General features: G+C 52.9%; 2 protein-coding genes across 3 annotated transcripts in view; both read left to right on the forward strand.

Annotated features, from left to right (window-relative positions):
- Cacna2d2 (calcium voltage-gated channel auxiliary subunit alpha2delta 2) overlaps positions 1-10938 on the forward strand; it is a 130555-nt gene extending 119617 nt beyond the window's left edge. The window contains exons 23-38 of one of the 2 annotated variants that reach the window (XM_021171426.2): positions 3724-3784; positions 5710-5807; positions 6012-6102; positions 6226-6288; positions 6445-6548; positions 6770-6868; positions 6957-7045; positions 7222-7272; positions 7513-7584; positions 7675-7827; positions 7953-8005; positions 8095-8150; positions 8298-8424; positions 8546-8655; positions 8763-8845; positions 8930-10938. In XM_021171426.2, coding sequence (XP_021027085.1) covers positions 3724-3784; positions 5710-5807; positions 6012-6102; positions 6226-6288; positions 6445-6548; positions 6770-6868; positions 6957-7045; positions 7222-7272; positions 7513-7584; positions 7675-7827; positions 7953-8005; positions 8095-8150; positions 8298-8424; positions 8546-8655; positions 8763-8845; positions 8930-9073 — 1454 coding nt within the window. In that variant the 3' untranslated portion in view covers positions 9074-10938. The remainder of the gene's footprint in view (positions 1-3723; positions 3785-5709; positions 5808-6011; positions 6103-6225; positions 6289-6444; positions 6549-6769; positions 6869-6956; positions 7046-7221; positions 7273-7512; positions 7585-7674; positions 7828-7952; positions 8006-8094; positions 8151-8297; positions 8425-8545; positions 8656-8762; positions 8846-8929) is intronic. The other variant, XM_021171427.2, reaches the window with a different exon arrangement.
- A 4606-nt stretch (positions 10939-15544) lies between these two features.
- Tmem115 (transmembrane protein 115) lies at positions 15545-20225 on the forward strand. The gene is made up of 2 exons (XM_021172006.2): positions 15545-16922; positions 19442-20225. Exons 1-2 carry the CDS (start codon positions 16072-16074, stop codon positions 19641-19643), a joined length of 1053 nt encoding a protein of 350 aa, XP_021027665.1. The 5' UTR covers positions 15545-16071; the 3' UTR covers positions 19644-20225.
- The last annotated feature ends 631 nt before the right edge of the window (positions 20226-20856 follow it).

A 20856-nucleotide genomic window follows, 5' to 3' on the forward strand; every position in this document is an offset into this window, starting at 1 on the left:
CCCCCTCCTCCCCCTCCTCCTCCTCCTCCAGGTCACATTCTCCCTCCATCTCTTCCTCTCATTTCTCTCTTCCTCTTGCTCCTCTCTCCTCTTCACCCTAACCCCCTCTCTCTTGCCTCATCTTTCTGCTCAGTCCCTCCATCCCTTCTCCCTAACCTAGAACCCCTGCCTGCCTTCCTTCTAGTCTTCCTTTTGTGTGTCTTCTTCCCTCTCTCCTCCCTCCTTCTTTGCCTTCTTTGCTCCCTGGTTCCTATTTTACATCCTTCTCCTTCCTCCCCTTCTTGGCTCCTCTCTCCCTTCTCTCTCTCTCTCTCTCTCTCTCTCTCTCTCTCTCTCTCTCCCCTCCCCCTCCCCCTCCCCCTCTCTCTCTCCCCCATTTCTGCCTCCTTCCCTCTCCCCCTCCAGCTCTCTCACTCCTCTGCCTGTGACTCCCCATGCATGCCTGCTCACCATGGGCCTCTCTGGAAAGGCCTGGATCTCAGGCCTGGCCCTGCCTGCCCAATGCCAGAGGTCGCTGGGAGGGAGGCTGGGGCTCCGGCCCCACCGGGCGCCCCCCACCTGCCTGGCCGACTGGGGCTCATCTCTTTTGAGTTTCTTGCTCTCTCTTTTCTCTCTCATGTCGTTTTTTTGCAAGAAGTTTCCTTTCGGTATGATGATGAGACACAATATTTTCATTCAAACAGCCATTGAATAAAATATTGTTTGTGCCCCTCCCCTTCCCCTCCCCCTTTTCGTTTGTTTTTGTGTTTGTGTTTTTGTTTTCCTCGCTTTCTCTCTTGGTGGACTGTCCCAGTGCCAATCAGCAAACTGAAGGGCAAGTATATTCAGAACCAGTGCTCCCTCCTCTCCCCACCCCACCCACCCTCACGCCCCTGCTTGCCCCCCTTCCTGCCCAGGACCAGCCACACCCCTGCCCTCTGGGGCTCCCTCCCAGCATCCCTCGGCTCCTCAGTTCTTGCCTTTCCTCTGATCCTGACACCCCACTAGAGCTAGTAGCCCACTTCTGGGGCTGTCTGCAGGGAATTCTCCAGTGTGTCCTGGGGGCCCAGACTCCTTCCTCCTATTCCCTAGTCCTGTGGTACCCCATGGGAAGTCCCCTGCCTCCCCAACGTCTCTGGCCCTCCAAGACAACTCAACAGTGAGAACAGAACTGGATGCTTCACCACCACCCACCCAGCAGGGCAGGAGTTTCAAGATGCAGTTGGTAGGGAAGTCCCAGCAGGCACCCTCTAGAAGGCTCTTAGGCCTCTGGGTTCTGGTGTGGCCCCAGAGCTCACAGCCCTAATAGAAGAAAGGTGGCAAGGCTCAGAGCCTTAGTGGGGATCACAGAGGGCAAGAAGCCTGGACACAGGAGGACAAGGTTGTCCCACCATCCTGGGTTAACATGTACTGTTGCTCCTGCTGCTTCCAAGGCCTTGCTAAGGACCCTTGGGCTACCTCTGCCCTTAGGGAGGGCTCATCTATATGGGGAAAGCTATTCTGAAATAAAGGCAGACTCAGGAAACTATATTCTCCTCCAGGCAAAGGGTGGGATCTTTTGGATCCCAAGAGCCAACCAAACGGTCTAGAGGAAGACAGCCTACTGACAAAGCAAAGGGCCCCCAAATCAGTTCCCAGAAGAGTGGATAGTGAGCTGCCAGGCCTCATCAGAGAACAGTGGGAGGTAGAGGGGGTGGCAAATGATAAGGTCTAGGTCTGCCTTTGGTAGATGGACTGATGCCTTTCCAGGGAACATTTGCCCCTGTGAGGCATGGAGAACCACATGAGAATGTCCCCCATTCCTGGAAGCAGAGAACTTCTCAAAAAACCCAGGGGCCTTGTCTAGCCTAGTCCAGCAAAGGGAGTTAAGCTGCGCCTGCTGGCCTGGGTCAGGGTCGGTGCATACCCCAATCCCACTGGCTTGAGTTGTCATTTGTACCATCGCCCACATCCCACCCTCTGACCCTAGAATTTCAAGGCCCTGGTAACATGACAAACATAGTATAGACTCCCTCCTTCTCCCTCCTCCCTCTCTTTTCTTTCTCCTCTTCCCCCTCTTCCCACCCTACTCCTTCACCTTTGGCTTGTGTCCAAACCCTGCCTCACAGTCCTATCAGAAAGGAACAGTCCAACCAGTGACTGCCAGCCCTTCACAGCAGCCTAGTTTCCCCGGGTTCAGAACTTTGCAGTGCATCATGGGAGTATTTGGGAACCGTGAAAATCCCTCTTTTGGGGATGACAAAAGCTCTATGGTAAAAGAGTTTAGGATGTTGGTGAGGATAGGGTAGAGAAAGCAGAGTGTGGCGCAGGCCTAAAATCCCAGCATTCAAGAGGTTCTGGCAAGAACTGGAGGCTAGTCAAGACAACCGAGACCATCTTTTTTAAAACAAAGGGAGATGGACTGGCAGAACTACACAAGCCCAGGGCCCTCGCGGATGCCCATGATGGCTGGGGATACAACTCAGTTGCTTGTCACTGCCTGGCATTTACAAGGTCCCAGGTTCAATCCCCACCATCACGTAAGCCACGTGTGATGGTGTGTGCTCATATCCCAGCATTCTGAAGGTGTGTGCAAGAAAATCAGGAGTTCAAAGTCATCCTCGGCTGTATAAGGGAGTCCTAGGCAAACACGGACTGCAGAGCTTGTCTCAAAAGAATAAAATCTGCACACAGCAGGGTAATCCGGTCCAGATGGGCAGAGAGAGGAGCCACATTCTCAGGTGTGTGAGCACACGTCCGTGCAAAAACAAACATGTACACATACCTATGTATCCACTGCACACACATGCACGGCTCGTAAGCCCAAGGCACAGGCACAACAGCTATTAGACCATCCTGCCAGACACTCCCAGCATTCTCCCTTGTCTCAACTCCTTGGAAGGGAGAAGACTAGACCTTCCCTAGGTCCCTGGCTCCTCTCAGCCTGGAAAGCAGGCGTGCAGAGTCCAGCAGCAGCCCTGTCTCATTACACTCTGGAACAGTTCCTACCCCCTGTGGGTTCCCCGTCCCCCAGCATCCTGTTCCAGGAAGAACACCCCAGCCCCAGACCTCCACGATGCACTGCAGCACCTCCACCGCCAGCAGCTGCTCACACCTGTCTCTGGTTGGACTGTCTGTGCCCGTGAGAAACCCTTTCGGTTTGGCCATGTTGATGCCTGACACAGAACAAAAGCAAGACCTACCAAAAATGCAAACAGCTGCGGCAAAGAGAGATTTAAAAAAAAAAAGAAAAAAAGAAAAATCCCGCAGCCCAAAGCTGATTCCCTTCCTCAAAGTCTCTTACGGAGGCAAAGGAAGCTCTGCATGCGGTTTTTCCATTATGGATGTGATAAGAGCTAGACCGGCGCCTCCACCAGACCATGCATATATATAGCAGTGTGTGTATATATATATGTGTGTGTGTGTGTGTGTCCGTGTATATGTGCTATACAGCAGTATGGAAGCATATACAGCCACGCCAAGGGACTCACTGCCGACAGAGGACCAGGCCCGGGCAACATATTGGCTATAACTGCCCTTCTCCTGCGATGCTGTAGTCTCCACAGGCCCCACACCCTCCTCACCCTCCCTTCTCTCTGGCTCAAACCTGAACGCGGAAGTGGCGGGTTCCCTCTTTGCCGGTGTCTCCCCCCTCCCTCAGGCTGCCTTGTTCCTACCTGTCCCTCCAGCCCCATCAGCTCTGAGCCCCCTGGCCTCCCGCCTCCCCAGCCCCCGCCGGATAACCCCCCCCCGTTTCTGTTGCAGATTTTGAGTTCCTGCTTCCCAGCAGCTTTGAGTCTGAAGGACACGTTTTCATTGCTCCGAGGTAGCTTGCGTGTGGCCTTGCTGAGGCGTCCTCCCCCTCCCCTGACCATCCTGGCCCCACCTCCTGCACTGCTGCCTGGAGCTCTGTGTGTCTATTGTCCTGTGCAGTGTTGCTCCCAACCCCAATACATAGCCCGGTATGTGCGGCTGTGTACATACCCAGGCCATGTAGCCGCACCAGGCAGCAGTAGCCTGTAGCCCACAGACCATCTCCCACCAGGCCAGGGGCAGGTGGGCTTTGGATTCTCTGCCACCTTCTGTGCCCTCCCAGGCCACCAGGAAGGAGGAGCCCTTTCCACCTTGGGCTGGCTGTCCTCCAGCACACCCTCGCTGGGCAGCTGCTGCTCTGGTCTGTGGCATCCTGCCCATACCTGACCCACCCACCCCCTGTTGTTGTCCTTTGTCAGTCAGTGTTTGTGTGGGTCTGAAGGCTGAGCCAGCCAGAGCCCCTGTGGCTGTTGCCAGTGCTGCTCATCCTTGGTGTGGTGGCTCACTGAGCATAGGGGAGAAACGGGAGGGAGGGCAAGAAGCTGAGGAGCCGCTCTGGCAAGTGGGGGATCAGAACCCAGAGCCATCCCAGGAGTGCACACCCAGTGTGAACACAGGCATCCTGGTGTGCACACAGTCTGCCTTGAACTTCATCTGAGGAGGGCCATGGCCCCTGGTGCTGATGCCCTCTCTTGCAACCTGGGTTTTAAATGAGAGCACTCTCCGGCACAAATGGGGCTCTGGACACTCCTAACCTCTGTGCGTAGGCACGTTGCGTGCATGCACCCACAAATTTCTGACTCTCTGTAGATGTTTGTACCTGTGACTCATTGTGTCCATGTGCAAGAGACCAGGTGTACATGTGGGGTGGTCCGTGTGCATTAGTGATCGGAAATGGTCTGGGAGGTGTGACCCTGAAGTAGCTTAGGGAAGAAATGTCTTTTTCATAACTGCTTCAGGAGCACTGGATAAGTGTGTATGAGCGAATGAAGTGCCCTACAGATGTGAAATATTTCACGTGTATGGTATACCTTATGCACAGTTGTGTGACTGTCACTGGGCGTGTCCACACAGACAGTACAGTTTACAGACACTCAGTAGATCAGTGTGGCTACAAATCAAGTCCCAGGTGCCCACACTAAACTATGGGTCCTCCCATAGCCTAGGGAAATTGCTCATTTTTTAAACTGTCCACAGAGTCGCTGTCATCTAGGTCACTGGGGAGATGCCTGGTGGCAGGGTAGTGACTAAGGGATTGAGCAGGAGAGATGGCTCCATCCATCAGAGAGAGTCATTGTTCTCCAAGAACCCTACTCAACAAAAACAAAAACAAAACACAAGAACCCTACTCCAGGTTTGCCACACCCATGTTTTTTGGACCCAGAGCCTGAGTCTAGTGAGGGTCTGCCAGAAATAACCAGACCAGGGACCCACACATTCCTACTGACACCCCTATTGTGGCATGATGAAAAAAGTGAGCCCCGGGAGACCAGAATGCATTGCCCCAAGGCACAAGGCCAGGAAGAGGCAGGGTGGGGTCCTAGATACTGGCAATAGCAAGTGCTGATACTCAACCCCACTCATGCCCACGGGAACACTGGCAGGCATACAGGTGGAGGAGCCACCCACTGGCATTTGCATTTCCTGGGGCTCCCTGGGTGTGTCATCTGGGTCCAACTATATACAAGAGATGGCAGGGCCAAGACCAGGAGAGAGAAAAGCCACCAGGGTGGAGGAGGCAGTCCCTCCTCCTGCCCACTCTGCCCACCCCAACTAAGTCCCAGCAGCCTTCAGGCTCATGGTGACCACAGCCTGTGAGAACATTCACACCCCTCCCTGCAATCTGGACTTCGCCGGGAAGCCTGGATAACCCTCCACCTTCCCAAGTACAGTACAGCTTCCCAAGCCTGCTCTTCTTGCCCCTCCCCAACCCCCCAGAGAGTATTGCAAGGATTTGAACGCCTCAGACAACAACACCGAGTTCCTGAAGAACTTCATCGAGCTCATGGAGAAAGTGACTCCGGACTCCAAGCAGTGTGAGTATAGGGTGGGGCCTCTGAGTGTAGGCAGGGTCTGGGGTCAGGGCAAAGAGAAGGGAGGGAGGCCAGTACACAGCAGGCAGACAAGCAGGCAGGGCCTGGACCAAGGACGTAGAGAAGGCTTTCCCCAGAGCCCTAGAGATTAGAGGCAGGGATGTCATGGCTCTACATTAAGACACCTTTCCATCTGCCCTATTCCAGGTAATAACTTCCTTCTTCATAACTTGATTCTGGACACGGGCATTACACAGCAGTTAGTGGAACGTGTGTGGCGGGACCAAGATCTCAACACGTATGCACCACCGCCCAGGCTATTATGGCTATGTATAGCAGGGGGCTGGGGTTGGCCCAGAGGCCCCGGCCTTGCACAGTAGAACATGGCGAGCCTGTGACCCCATCTCCCTGTTGCCCCCAGGTACAGCCTGCTAGCCGTATTTGCTGCCACTGATGGTGGCATCACACGTGTCTTCCCGAACAAGTAAGTGACACGCGACAACAGCTCTCCCTGTCTGGGACTTTGCCATGACTTCACTACCCTGAGGCCTCAGCACTGCCAAGACCATTGTACACCACAAGCTGCCTTATGGTGTGCAGTCGTATGCCCACTGAGCTCTGCCTGTCTTGGGTGCTCTAGGGCAGCCGAAGACTGGACAGAAAACCCTGAACCCTTCAATGCCAGCTTCTACCGTCGCAGCCTGGATAACCATGGTTATATCTTCAAGCCCCCACACCAGGACTGTGAGTGTCTGTCCATACCCAGCAGCAGGTGGGAGGCCTTAACTGAGACCAGGAGGCTGAGGGGCACGGGCTGCCCGATAGTCAAAGAGAAAAGCTAAGCCAGACACTGTATGGGGTGCTATAGGCTTAAACTGGGTCCAGCCCTGGTTTGATAGGGCCCAGTTTTAGAGTGGCCAGTACGGTCAGCCTTCACTCCTGACTGCTCTATTCATCTGCCCCAGCCCTGTTAAGACCACTGGAGCTGGAGAATGACACAGTAGGTGTCCTCGTCAGCACAGCTGTGGAGCTCAGTCTAGGTCGTCGCACACTGAGGCCAGCAGGTGAATGCTGAGACTGAGGTGGGGCTGGGGCAACAGTCAGGACACTGACCAGGCAGGTAGTCCACATAACCATTGCTCTCTCCCACAGTGGTGGGTGTCAAACTGGACCTAGAGGCTTGGGCTGAAAAGTTCAAGGTGCTGGCCAGCAACCGTACCCATCAGGACCAACCTCAGAAGGTATTTGGGCAGGGGAAGGGGAATAAGCCCCCTCTGGTGTCTCCATGGACTCCTAACAAGCCTGCCACTCAGACTGGCTCCAGCACCTTTGGGAAGGCAGGAGGTGCCACAGATGGCCTGGGGTAACAGACATGAGGGACACTGGTGGGTGTCTTACATCCCCATTCTCTGCCCAGCAGTGCGGCCCCAGCAGCCACTGTGAGATGGACTGCGAGGTTAACAACGAGGTGCGTGTGCTCTGACTCTGCCCTGCATCCCAGCTTCCCTCATCCCCAGGCTCCCTGGTCTCAACTGTGACTCCTAGTCTGCCCCTTAGCCTTTCGATCTTAACACCCCTACCCTGACTCCCTCTTCTTGCCAGACCTAGAGGAGTGATGCCCCTCACTCCGCACCATTGGACTGCCAGAGCATGAAGTAGTCCGAGGCGGGCCCCCTCACCAGTTTTACCTCCCTTCCCTACCTCTTAGGATCTACTCTGTGTCCTCATTGATGACGGAGGGTTCCTGGTGCTGTCAAACCAGAACCATCAGTGGGACCAGGTAAGGGTCAGGAAGAAAATGGAAGGACGGTGTAGGTCAGAGCCTTCTAGAGCATGCCCTGTGACTATGGCTCTCTCCCTGCATCCCCAGGTTGGCAGATTCTTCAGTGAGGTGGATGCCAACCTGATGCTGGCACTGTACAATAACTCCTTCTACACCCGAAAGGAATCCTATGACTATCAGGCAGCCTGTGCCCCTCAGCCTCCTGGGAACCTGGGTGCTGCACCCCGGGGTGTCTTTGTGGTAAGCTCCTAGAAATACCCAGAGATTAAAGGTTGGGAAACCCGCCTATAGACCTCCCCGATAACATTTTAGAGAGCCAGGGTGATGTAGAACCAGAGGCGACCGTCCTCCTCTCTCCACTGCAGCCCACCATTGCAGATTTCCTTAACTTGGCCTGGTGGACCTCTGCTGCCGCCTGGTGAGTCCTGGAGGAGAGGTTGGTAAAGGAGGCCTGTAAGGCACTGGCCACCTGCTGACCGCCGGTACTCGGTGCCCGGTGCCCTACAGGTCCTTATTCCAGCAGCTACTCTATGGTCTCATCTATCACAGCTGGTTCCAGGCAGGTAAGTAGGGTTTAGGATGCTTGGCCCCAAATCTGTGTCCAGGGCGGGAACAGATGCTCGGATCACAAGGAGGGTGGGGCTTAGGGCTGTGCCAAGCTGAGGCGGACGATTGTCTGTGGGAGGGGCTGAGGCGTCTGGGCCCCGCAGACCCGGCAGAAGCTGAGGGCAGCCCCGAGACGCGCGAAAGCAGCTGCGTCATGAAACAGACCCAGTACTACTTCGGCTCGGTGAACGCATCCTATAACGCCATCATTGACTGCGGAAACTGCAGCAGGTACTTGCAGAGCGAGGGGCGGGGCGTATTAGAGGGGCGTGGTCTGCGGCGTTTGTGGGCGGGGCGGTGGCTCCAGGGTGGAGTGAACCTCCAAGATTCCGCCCTCCGATCGTCCCTCCAGGCTGTTCCACGCGCAGAGACTGACCAACACCAATCTTCTGTTCGTGGTGGCTGAGAAGCCGCTGTGCAGCCAATGCGAGGCGGGCCGGCTGCTGCAGAAGGAGACACACTGTATCCTGCCCCCGCCCGCCTCACCGCCCACTCCCCTCCTGCCCTGCGCTCCCCCCCATACCCCCACGTCTTTGCCACCGCCTCCTTGACTCCCCACCCATGCCCAGCGGACGGCCCGGAGCAGTGTGAGCTGGTGCAGAGACCGAGATACCGAAGAGGTCCGCACATCTGTTTTGACTACAATGCGACGGTGAGTTGGGGAAGCGACGCTGCTGACATCTGCGAGCCTGCGCCGGCTGGGTACCGACCGCTTCCTTGTCTTCCATTCCTGCAGGAAGATACCTCAGACTGTGGCCGCGGAGCCTCCTTCCCTCCGTCGCTGGGCGTCTTGGTTTCCTTGCAGCTGTTGCTCCTCCTGGGCCTGCCACCTCGGCCGCAGCCTCAAGTCCACTCCTTCGCTGCCTCTCGCCACCTCTGAGCGACCCACACACACACATCATACATACCCCTTGGCCTCCTAGCCTTTCGCTCACCCTCCCATTCCACATTCCCCAATCTAGAGCCTTGGCCACTCCTGAAGGACCTGGGTCCCTTCCCCCGAGCCTGTGCCTTGGGGCAGGGGAACCCCAAAGTAAGATGCCATGGTGTTTGGCACTCAAGATTTAGCTCACCCTTGAACTGTCCAAGTGCCCGCAGTCCCTAGACTCATCCCCCTGGGCTAGGACAGGAGGCCACTAGTACTGATGCCAAACCAGGCCTCCACTGACCCACCTGCCTGGAGATTTCCTCTATGTAGGCAACCCTGCCACTGCTGGGCACCTCTAACTGGCCCTTTGGCCCCACCCAAGCCCAAACTTACCTTCTCTGGGGGGGGGGAGATGGTAATGGTGAGAGATTGGGGGGCACTCCCCTCCCCATAGGTTTCTGGCCCTTTCAGGCTACAACCCCCCCCCCCCTAGCCTTGCAGGTGTCAGGACAGTCTCACAATGACATCAGTTTAGACACATGCCATATACACTTGGATCTCTGAGAGCAGAAACCAAACTCTCACTAGACATACCTGTGAGGGAACACACAAACAGACACGCACCATGGGGGGTGGCCCACAGCCTTACACAGGGCGAGATGTCAATGAAGGGGTTGGCCTGTGTGTTCCATCTCTGCTCACCTCTGCCTCTACTCTGAGATGCAGCCTGGCTGAGCCTCCCATCTCTAAAACTGAATGTCAAACCGTGCCAAATGCTGGGGGGATGGGGGGAGAGGCCTCTCTGTTTCACCCCTAGCCACCAGTGTCCCCAAGTGCCCCTCACCCTGCCAGGTGCTCATTGTAACCATCGCTCACCAGTGTCCGGCCCCTAGTAGGACCACACATCACTGCCTGAACCCCTTTGGCATAAGAACCCCACCAGACATTGTATTTTGCCTTAGCAGGGATGAGTTGGTCTCTCCTGGCTGGGCCATCCCATCCCCAATCTGGTTCTTGCACACTCAGGCCTAATTCCCTCTGCACACACACACACACACACACACACACACACACACAGTCCCTGCCCCTAGGAGGCCAAATTGCCCCTCCCTTACTGAACACACACTTGCACCATGCACATGTCTAACCAACAGTACTGCACACACAGAGGCTGGACCTGGGACACATCTCTTCACACCTTTCATTCTGTCATTTCTCCCAAAGGCATCGTAACCTGGGGGGCCAGGAGGGGACTGAGGGGCAGGGGGGAGGGGTGTAGCCGTGAGGCTCAGATGGACTGGGAGGAGGGGGGAGGGTGATACATTAATTAATGGCTTCGTTAATTAATGTCATGTTGCTTGTTGCTTTCTCAGTGTGTGTATGGTCCATGCCCAGTGCTGGTGACAGGGTGGGTATCCATGATGTGTGCCCAGCCTGGATGTCAGCTGTGTCCTGTGGGGGCGTGTGTGTAACTGTAGTGTAGTCAGGTGCTCAACAGAGAATATAAACAAAAAAAGAAACAAACGTATACAGAAAAATAAATATATATTTTAAGTTTAAAGACAAATGAAACCAGACAAAACAATCCCCATCAGGTAGTTGTCCAACCCCCAGCTGGGTTCAACCCTCTCATTACCCACCTGACCTAGCTGTCCCCTTACTGTGGGCTGGGGGACTTGGGGGCCATTTCCTTTGCCCTTTTTTTTTTTTTTTTTTTTTTGGTTATTCTATTTTGTACAGACAAGTTGGGAAAACAACAGCGACAAAAAAAAGTCGAGAAACTTTGTAAAATATTGTGTGTGTGATTCCTTGTAAAATATTTTCAAATGGTTTATTACAGAAGATCAGTTATTAAATAATGTTCATATTTTCACTTCAAACCAGTTTCCATCCACTGTGTGGGCCTTGGGTTGAGGACTGGGTGGTTATGACCACGGGTGGCCCTGGCCTCTGAGCACTGTCCTGCTCTGCTAGGAGGAAAAGCTTCAATCCTGTTCCTCAGAGGTTCCTGCATTGGTTCCACTTTGTTTCATATCAAGTCACAAGCCTCTAAGAAAGAAACTCAAGGGGAGAGGGCAAAACCCCACCAGCCAGAGCCTCAAGGCAAGGCCAGGACTCCAAAAGAAAGACCAATGAGAGATGCTCAGTCAGGCTGAGATCCAGCCTTGGGATCAGACCAGGACCAGACAAGCAGATCCTTCCCCTGGAGCGACACAACAGATCTTAGTGCTCAGATACCTGACGATGCCAGGATTAGGCCGCCCACCAGCAAGAGCGCACTCCATCATGATTCAGGGAGGTCAGAGGCCAGGACAGTTCCGGCAAATATTTTGACAGATGTACGTACGTGTGTGTGTGTGTGTGTGTGTGTGTGTGTGTGTGTCTCCCTACATAGGCCAGGGTATATGTATGTGTAGATCTCCCTATATAGAAAAGGGTGCGTGTGTGTCTCTCTACATAGGCCAGGATATGTGTATGTATAGGTCTCCCTATATAGGAAAGGGTGTGTGTGTGTGTGTCTCCCTACATAGGCCAGGGTATGTGTATGTGTAGGTCTCCCTACATAGGACAGGGTGTGTGTGTGTGTGTGTGTGTGTGTGTGTGTGTGTGTAGGTCTCCCTACATAGGACAGGGTGTGTGGGTATATGTGTGTGTGTGTGTAGGTCTCCCGACATAGGACAGGATGTTTGTGTAAGTCTAGGTCTCCCTACATAGGACAGTGTGTGTGTGTGTGTGTGTGTGTGTGTGTGTGTGCGCGCGCGCGCGCGCGCGCCCCTGCATTAATCAAGCTGTGGTGAGAGGAGACTAGGTCTCCCTACGTAGGCCAGGCTGGCCTGGCTGCCAGGAGGGGCTGCAGCACAAGCACAGAGGTCCGAGGAAAACTGACAGCCTGCAGGGAATCTCTCCTCCCACTGTGTTCTTCCAGTTGTCATACTTGGTCACAGGTGCCCGTACCCACTGGGCATCTCCCCGCCTGACCACTGCATTCTCTTCATGGGAAGAAAACTAAGCCACTAACCTAGACAATCCTGAACTGGATGCTCGATCTCTTCCACTCTTGGGGCAGGAGAGCCATTCACTCTGTGTTTCTGGAAATTGTCCAGCTAAGTTCTCATGATCTTAAGTATGGTTACCAATAGATTCCCATAGCACAGATGAGCAACCAGGGAGGAGAAATGCCTTCTGTCTCGCCAGATGAGGCGACTTAAAGAAAATCAGTGAAAGCTGGGTCTAGTGGTGCCTGCCCCATAATCCACGTGAGGTAAGTGGAGGCTGGAGGAACAGGCGTCTACGGACATCCTTAGCTGTACAGGGAGTTCTAAGACAGCTAGGGCTACATGAGAATCTTCAAAATAAAAATAAGTTCAGCCAAAGTCTCAAGTGGCAGGGCTTAGAAGATGTCTCAGTTAGTAAAGAGCCTGCTCTGCAAACCTGAAGACCTCAGTTCAGTTTCTCAGGACGCGTGTAAAGTCCCGTGCAGTGGACTGTAACCACTGCACTGGGGGTGGGAGGCACGAAGACTGGGGACAGGTGGAAACCCAGAGTTCATCAAACCCATAGCCTAGCTGGACCCATGAGCTCCAGACTCAGTGAGGAGAGTCCCTTCTCAAAATAGAAGGTAGAGAATGGTGGTGCTCCTTTAAGTCCAGCACTGAGGAAGCCAAAGCAGGCAGGTCTGTTAGTCTGAGAACAGTCTGGTCTACACAGTGAGTTCCAGACCACCCATGACTGCGCAGTGAGATCCTACAGGGTAGAAAATGGCAGAGGACACTATCCAACATTCATTTCAAACTACTATACACATGTGCACACAAGAGCACGTGTGCGCACACGCGCGCACACACACATACACACAGGAAAGAGACACAGAGACAGACAGACAAAGACAGAGACAGAAAGAGGGTGTTTGTGTGCCTTTTAGGCTGGCTGGAGGAAAAACTTGGATACTAAACATGACAAAGGACATTCCAGAATAAGCCATGGCGAGGTTTCCCTTGCTCCTCTACAGGGGCTGACCTAGAGCAACTCACTTCTGAACTACTCTCATGCCCCCAAAACAGTTCCCGTGCCTTGGAACAACACACATGGTTTGGAGTGGGGTTGTCAGATAAAGTTCAGTCAATTCTGATTTGCAGTTAATTTGTCTGTTTGTTCCTTTGCTTATTGCTTTTGAAACAGTCTCATGTAGTCTAGCCTGGCTTCAAACTCACTCTATCACCATATATGGCCTTGATCCCTCTGCCTTAGCCATCCCAGTGCTGGATTTTAGGCACGTACCACCACCCAGACTCTAAGACATTTTTAAATGATTGATTGATTGATTGATTTTATGAGCATTGGTGTTTTGCCTGCATGTATTTCTGTGTGAGGATGTCAGATGCCCTGGAACTGGAGTTACAAACAGTTGTGAGCCACAATGCGGGTGCTGGGAACTGGGCCAGGGTCCTTTCGAAGAGCATCCAGTGCTCTTAACCTCTGAACCATCTTTCCAGCCCCAGATTCTGATAATTTTTTAACAATAGGGTTTTTGGTACTTGGTTACTATCGCCCCTGTGGCCCATGGTTATTACCTACAGTGTCATTATAATCTGTGCTATTAATGTACTCTGAATAAATTTATTCTTGCTTCTATAGGAGCAAATGAGTTGTTTTTGTTTTGTTTTGTTTTGTTTTGGTGTGTGTGTGTGTGTGTGTGTGTGTGTGTGTGTGTAATATGGCATGGGATGTCCCTCTCCTGAAAATTGTTTATTCAAAAATCAAATCTGATTAAGTATTTGACTCTATTTTGTTTCGGGTTTTGGTTTTTAGTTTGGGTTTTATTTTAGGGTTTTTTTTTTTTTTTTTTTTTTTTTTTTATAGCCTTTGCTGTCCTAGAGCTAACTCTGTAGGCCAGGCTGGCCTCCAACTCACAGAGATCAACCTTAAAGGCTTGAACCACCACTGCCCAGTGACTCTGTATTTTGATTTGCTAAGTCAAACTTAGCAAACACTGGTATATGGCATACAGTAGGAACCCTAACCCCAGACAAAAATAAAAGGTGAAAGGTAGTTTTGAACACACAGGCAGTTGTACTGAGATCAATAGCTAAAGGGATTTTATAATAAAGTCCCTTGTCATATAATTAATCACATTTTAAAATATGCATATATATGTATAAGTATATATGTATATATATATGTATATATATATATATATATAAAACAAAAATCTCAGGGTTGGAGAGATGACTCCATAGTTAATAGTCCCTGCTGCTCTTACAGAGAACCTGTACCCCAGCACCCACATCTGGTGGCTCAGAAATCCAGCTTCTGACATTCTGTGGCCTCTGTGGTGGCTTGCACACTTAACAGCATATACACACAAAGACACACATACATGTAAATAAAATAACTTTGGGGGGGGGGGTCGAGACAGGGTTTCTCTGTATAGCCCTGGCTGTCCTGAAACTCACTTTGTAGACCAGGCTGGCCTCGAACTCAGAAATCCACCTGCCTCTGCCTCCCTAGTGCTGGGATTAAAGGCGTGTGCCACCATGCCCGGCTATAAAATAACTTTTAAATAAATCTCAAACCCTGCTGACAGCCACTATAGCGTAAAGTTGAGCCTAGACCAACTTGGCACTTATAGAGAGACTTAAATATAATATCTTTTCTTTAATGTTCATTGGTGTTTTGCCTGCATGTGTGTCTGTGTAAGGGTGTCAGAAACCCTGGAACTGGAGTTACAGTTATGAGCTGCCATGTGGTTGCTGGGTATTGAACCCAGGTCCTCTAGAAGAGCAGTCAGTGCTCTTAACCGCTAATCCATCGCTCCAGCTCAAGGGAGATTTCTCTGTCCAGTGGAATCAAGTGGGAAAAGAGTCGCTGAAGTAGCACAGCCTTGACCCTTATTCCCCCTTAGGTGGAAAGTTCATGTCGCAAGTACAATTCGTTGGAACAAGGGCAATGTGAACGAACACCCAATACAACAATGGCAAGTCATTTACATAGTTGCCTTCTTTGATCGTTAAGATAGGAAGAGCCTGCCATCATCATCATTTTTAAGGCTCGTGAAATTGCACCGGGGAACTTGGTCAATAACACAGTGACTACAAATGATTGAACAAGCCCATCTTAGGCTCCACTTGCCAGACGACAGTTTCTGGTTAGTTCACACACAATGGTACAACTCGTCAGAACCATTCACATTCTTATGTACCTGATTACAAAAACACTGCTGTACCTGTACAAGTCCTAAATAGAGCCAGTCTCCTCCAAAGAATTGAGCAAGTGTGTGGCCCAAGGCGGTGCTACCTCTTGAACCCGCCCAGTTAACACCTCGCTTTCCTGCATCAGGAATACTGGTCTCAACTTCCCTAACTAAGAACTGGAGGAGTAAGCACTGAAAACTACAACTCCCAAGCGCCCTAGCCTGTACACTCTACGGGACCTGTTGGCGCACAGCTTCTGGGACTTGTGGTTCTATGAAGAAACCGACCGGCTAGGTCCCAAGGACTCCGTATCCCAGCATGCCGAGGAGCCGGAAGGCAAGCGCTCAGAGGGCGTACTGCCGCGGCCGCCAGCGGGGGCGCGCAGGCGCGGCGCCCCTGTTTGTCGGCCCCGGAGAGGGGAGGAGGTACCGTCAAGCCAAAACCCTAGCCCAGCCGGAGCTAAACGGGCTTGACTTGGGCCGGAACGAGGCACCAGTGCCCCGCAGATCGCAGAGTCTCAGAGTGGATGGAGGAAGCCCAGCCTTGAGATCAACGCTAGCCTGGCCGCTGGGCCGACGGAACACGCAGGCAGGCGAGCCCAAGCTACCCAGGGCCTAACGTCAGGTCCCCGGCAAGAAGGCTTTCTCTTCGCGTTGGAACTACAACCGGATCAAACCGGAACCAGAGCCTTCCCACGGAACAGAAGCCAGTGAAGTAGCCGGGCCCGGGCCTCCCGTCGGGGCCGAACTGGGACGAGGCCCCGGGGAGGCCCCTAGGCCACCTTCCACACATTCCCTTAAGTCAACGTCCGCCAGGAAGATGCAACGCGCCCTACCTGGTGCCCGCCAGCATCTGGGGGCCATCCTGGCCAGCGCCAGCGTGGTGGTGAAGGCACTGTGCGCCGTGGTACTGTTTCTCTACCTGCTTTCCTTCGCTGTGGACACGGGCTGCCTGGCCGTCACCCCAGGCTATCTTTTCCCACCCAACTTCTGGATCTGGACCCTGGCCACCCACGGGCTCATGGAACAGCACGTGTGGGACGTGGCCATTAGCCTGGCCACAGTGGTTGTGGCCGGGCGATTACTGGAGCCCCTATGGGGAGCCTTGGAGCTGCTCATCTTCTTCTCGGTGGTGAATGTGTCAGTGGGGCTTCTGGGGGCCTTCGCCTACCTCCTCACCTACATGGCTTCCTTCAACTTGGTTTACCTGTTCACTATTCGTATTCACGGCGCCCTGGGCTTCCTAGGTGGTGTCCTGGTAGCCCTCAAGCAAACTATGGGAGACTGTGTGGTTCTGCGAGTGCCCCAGGTCCGCGTCAGTGTCGTTCCCATGCTGTTGCTGGCGTTGCTGCTACTCCTCCGGTTGGCCACGCTGCTCCAGAGCCCAGCCCTGGCTTCCTACGGCTTTGGGCTGCTATCGAGTTGGGTATATCTTCGCTTCTATCAGCGCCATAGCCGGGGCCGAGGGGACATGGCTGACCATTTTGCTTTTGCCACCTTCTTCCCGGAGATCCTGCAACCGGTGGTGGGGCTGCTAGCGAACTTGGTGCACGGCCTCCTGGTGAAAGTAAAGATATGCCAGAAGACAGTGAAGCGCTACGATGTGGGAGCGCCGTCGTCCATCACTATCAGCCTCCCAGGCACAGACCCTCAAGATGCGGAGCGCAGAAGGTACTGGGAACTTCTCTAAAATCTTGGCTAGCTAGACTGTTGGTGTGGCCACATAACCAGCCATTGAGGTGTTTGCTCTATATAGGCCGGAGAGCTACAGGCAGGTGTTGGGAGCGGCTTCAGAAAAGGGATTCCGGTCTTGGCCTTGAGGAGGGAACTGAATGTGGAGGTTTCTGGACTCTGTGTACCTCACAACTTGGACCACTTAACATGGCTACAGAATGCCCAGTTACCTTTGGTCTTGCCTCAGAATTTCCAAATTCTAAGCACTGGTCCAGTGATAGACAGAAACTGTGGCTCTTTTCTCCTGTGATGGGAAATGGGAAAGGAGGTCTTTGTCCATAAGTCTTTCCCTTCTTAATGTAGGATGATTGGGGTATTACTAAATTTACCCCTCTTTCCGACACGTTGCCAACGGAGACAGGTTATGTGCCTCACTGCGGGAGCCTCCTGACCACACCAGGCAGGTCAGAGACCTCTGCATCACCTACAAGGGCAGCATCAGTAATCTCACTGCATTATTCACTGAACACGTTAGCCAAGGCAGGAGAATGCTTTTTGAACTCAGGTCTTACTTTCTGAGCCCTATGGACTCTTTACAGTGTTCCCAGCTCCCAGGAGACCCAGTGTCCAGTGTTCTTCCTGAGACTGTTGACGTCTCAGCAACCTTATTCCTTAGCACTTATCACGGGTTCCTGCTTTTGCTCCCCTGTGAAAGGGGTTCCTGACCTCAGGGGAAGAATTCTCTCAGCTCATTCCCCACTGAGGCTCTATAGCTGAGTGTAGCCTCCTTCCTTGAAGGAGTTAGCAGCTGGCAGGTGTGGGAACACAGCCAGGCCATGCTGCAGGCCTAAGTCTGGGCACTACAGCTTGAGTTTTTGGGGAGTGTCCTAAAGACCACTCCATCTTGACCTTACTTAGTAGAGGAAATGGGCTGGGGGCTGAGTTTTTAAGGACGAAGCTGTCCTTAGAGCTGTTCAGATGGGACTGGGCCAGAGCTTGCCCTTGCCCCAGTGAGAAGTCTTGAATTGTGACAGTTGACTGGTCATTCAGAAAGCCTCTCTCCAGGATCAAGAAAGTGGATAGAAAGCCGGGCGTGGTGGTGCATGCCTTTAATCCCAGCACTCGGGAGGTAGAGGCAGGTGGATTTCTGAGTTTGAGGCCAGCCTGGTCTACAAAGTGAGCTCCAGGACAGCCAGGGCTACACAGAGAAACCCTGTCTCGGGAAAAAAAAAAAAGTGGATAGAAAAGCAAGAGTGGGGACTGGCCCAGTCACATGGGTTGGGTGACAATTGTCATGCAACTGCATGCCACTCTTGGGCCCAAAGGGCTACAAGGAGGAAAGAGGATTCCACAAAGTGACTGCTGGCGAGGACATCTCCAAGAGTAGTCTGTGGAGTGACAGGGAAGGCCTGCTACTGGGCCAGGTTGGAGCACATTAGGGTTTTCAGTGCCTGTATCCCTGCTGCTTTTCCTGTCTATTTCCTTGGCGTGGTAGAAATTTTAGATCTTAGAAAGCCATAGGGTGGCGTATCTGCCTGTAGCAGCAACGAGGTAAGCCATCTGGATCCATGGACACTTCACCTTCTGTGGGGCAGAGTGCTGAACACTTAGAAACATGTCCTCCACTGAAGCTGGGTAGCTTGGTGTGTAGGGTATGTCTTCCTTAAAAGAGTTTACAGCTGGTGTCCAAGGGGTGGGAAAGCACTCAAGGCATGCTGCAGGCCCTACAGCTTGAGACTTCTTGAGTGTCCTAAAGAAAATTTCCAAGGGTATTTTCCCACCTTTTCTCAAAATAATGCCTGCAGAAGTCTACCCTGTGGAAACAATAGACCCTGCTCTCTGGCCTGCCCACATGGCTGTTTCTGCTACAAAGGCTCTGCTAAGGTCTGGGTGGCTTTGAGAAAAGCTTCTAGAAAAATTGTCATAGGAAGGGCCATGCAAGTTGACGCTGCTTCTTTAAGAGCCCTTCGTTGAAGGGAGCCTGGTAATACAGGCCTCTAATCCTGTTACTCAGGAGGCTGAGACAGGAGATTCAAGGGCTGCCTGTGCTACAGAGCTAGTTTGAAGCAGTATGGACCTGCCTAAAAAAAAAAGCTCTGTGGTGGAGTGCTGGCCTTCAGTTTAATCCCTAGTACCACAAAGCCAAATAATCCTGCCCTTGGAAATGACACCAGCGCATGTGGGACACATTTTTAGGGACTGAAACATGCCACTCCTGACAGAAGCATTACTCCTGCCCATCTCTAGCTAGCAAACTCAGAAGTGTCCGTGGTGGCTGGCCTGCTAAGTAGGCTGCCAACATCTAGGTAGCCTTCTCAGTCTGGAGGTGCCTTGGGTCCTCATTCAATTGCCAGAGCAGATCCTGGCCAGGCTCTTAGACGCGGTATGGGGATAGGAAACTTGGGATTTGGGAGGCAAGCCTCTTTGGTAGGAGGATTTGGCCTTATTGAAGAAGGTTGCAGAGCATGGTGGTCTCCCAAACCCAGTGTAACCTGCCTTTTCTCTTCTGGCTCCAGGCAGCTAGCCCTAAAGGCTCTCAATGAGCGGCTGAAGAGAGTGGAGGATCAGTCAGCCTGGCCCAGCATGGATGATGACGAAGAGGAAGCTGGGGCAAAAACGGACAGTCCCCTGCCCTTAGAAGACACTTCCACACCCCCAGGGAAGGTGACCGTCCCGGAATCCGGTCTCATCACCTTGGAGGCAGCTCCCCTACTCTAGACCACTTTGAGTGCAGTCCTTCTACTCCCATGCCTTCCCGATCCGTCTCGGCTACTGCAGAGCACGGACTGCTCTGAGGAGAGGGAAGAGGCTCTGCTGGGGGTTCCTGTGGCCTTCCGCTGTGTCTCGACAACACTAACACAGGACCCTTGTTGCTACCTGGTTTCGACTCCAGACAACCACAATGCCAGGTATGGGGTCTCTGAGCAGCAGCCAGTGCAGATCCCCATTTGCAGTAAGATTGTACCTCAGCGGTACAATTCCTCACCAAGGAAGTGGCTGCAGGGACACTGGTGCCACGGCTCCTGGGCCAGCCCTTACGTCTGAAACTGGTTGCCAACAGCCCCGAGCCAAGGCAAGGATTTGTGTTTGCCAAAAATGTTCTGGGGACCCAGCCAGTGTGGGTCTGAACATCCCCGCCCACCCCCAGACTGCATTCTCATCAGGGTTTCTTGTGCCCTTCTGCTGTGGCAGTGACGACTGTGCCTAGCCGGGCCTGCCACAGCTCCCAGGTATTTTCTACAGGACCATCTGAGCGGGCAGCCAAACCGGCTTCACAGTATCAATAAAGCGGTTCTTTGAGGTCTGGCTCCTGGGCTCCGTCAGACCACCTTGTGCAGCCCTCTCATCTTTATCAGATGCAAAGTTAAATGTGTTTTCTGGATTCTAGGGCTCAGTTCCATGACACCTCCACCTGGCTAAGAATCCCACTGCCCGTACCTCTTGTCTATTAATACACGCCTGCTGCTGGGCAGTCTTGCCTGAGCCATCACCTTAGTCCCTTTCTCCTTTTCCCTCTCCTCAGTCTATTGGAGAGACCTTCAGCCAGTGGACCTGACAGACCTGACAGTTGAAGGCTTCTCCATCAGTAGGTGCTGCCTTAGGCAGGGCATGGTGGCACATATCTATAATCCATGTCTCAAACAAACAAAACCAGGAGCTGAAGGCATAGCTTGGATGACAGAACACTTGCTTAGCATTTCAGAGCTCTGGGTTTGGGTCCCAGCACTACATAAATGGGGCATGGTATGGACCTACGTGGTACATACATACACCTATAATCCTAGCATTGAGGTGGAACAGGAGAATCTGAAGTCTGTCATCCTAGGCCATGTAGTGAGTTCAAAGCCCACCTGGGAGACTTGAAACCTTGTCTCAGAAACAGAAGGCAAATTTCTCTTGTTCATGATTCTACTTCCTTTTTCCCTTTTGA

The sequence above is a fragment of the Mus caroli genome, chromosome 9 (genome assembly GCF_900094665.2).
Source record: "Mus caroli chromosome 9, CAROLI_EIJ_v1.1, whole genome shotgun sequence".
NCBI lineage: Eukaryota > Metazoa > Chordata > Mammalia > Rodentia > Muridae > Mus > Mus caroli.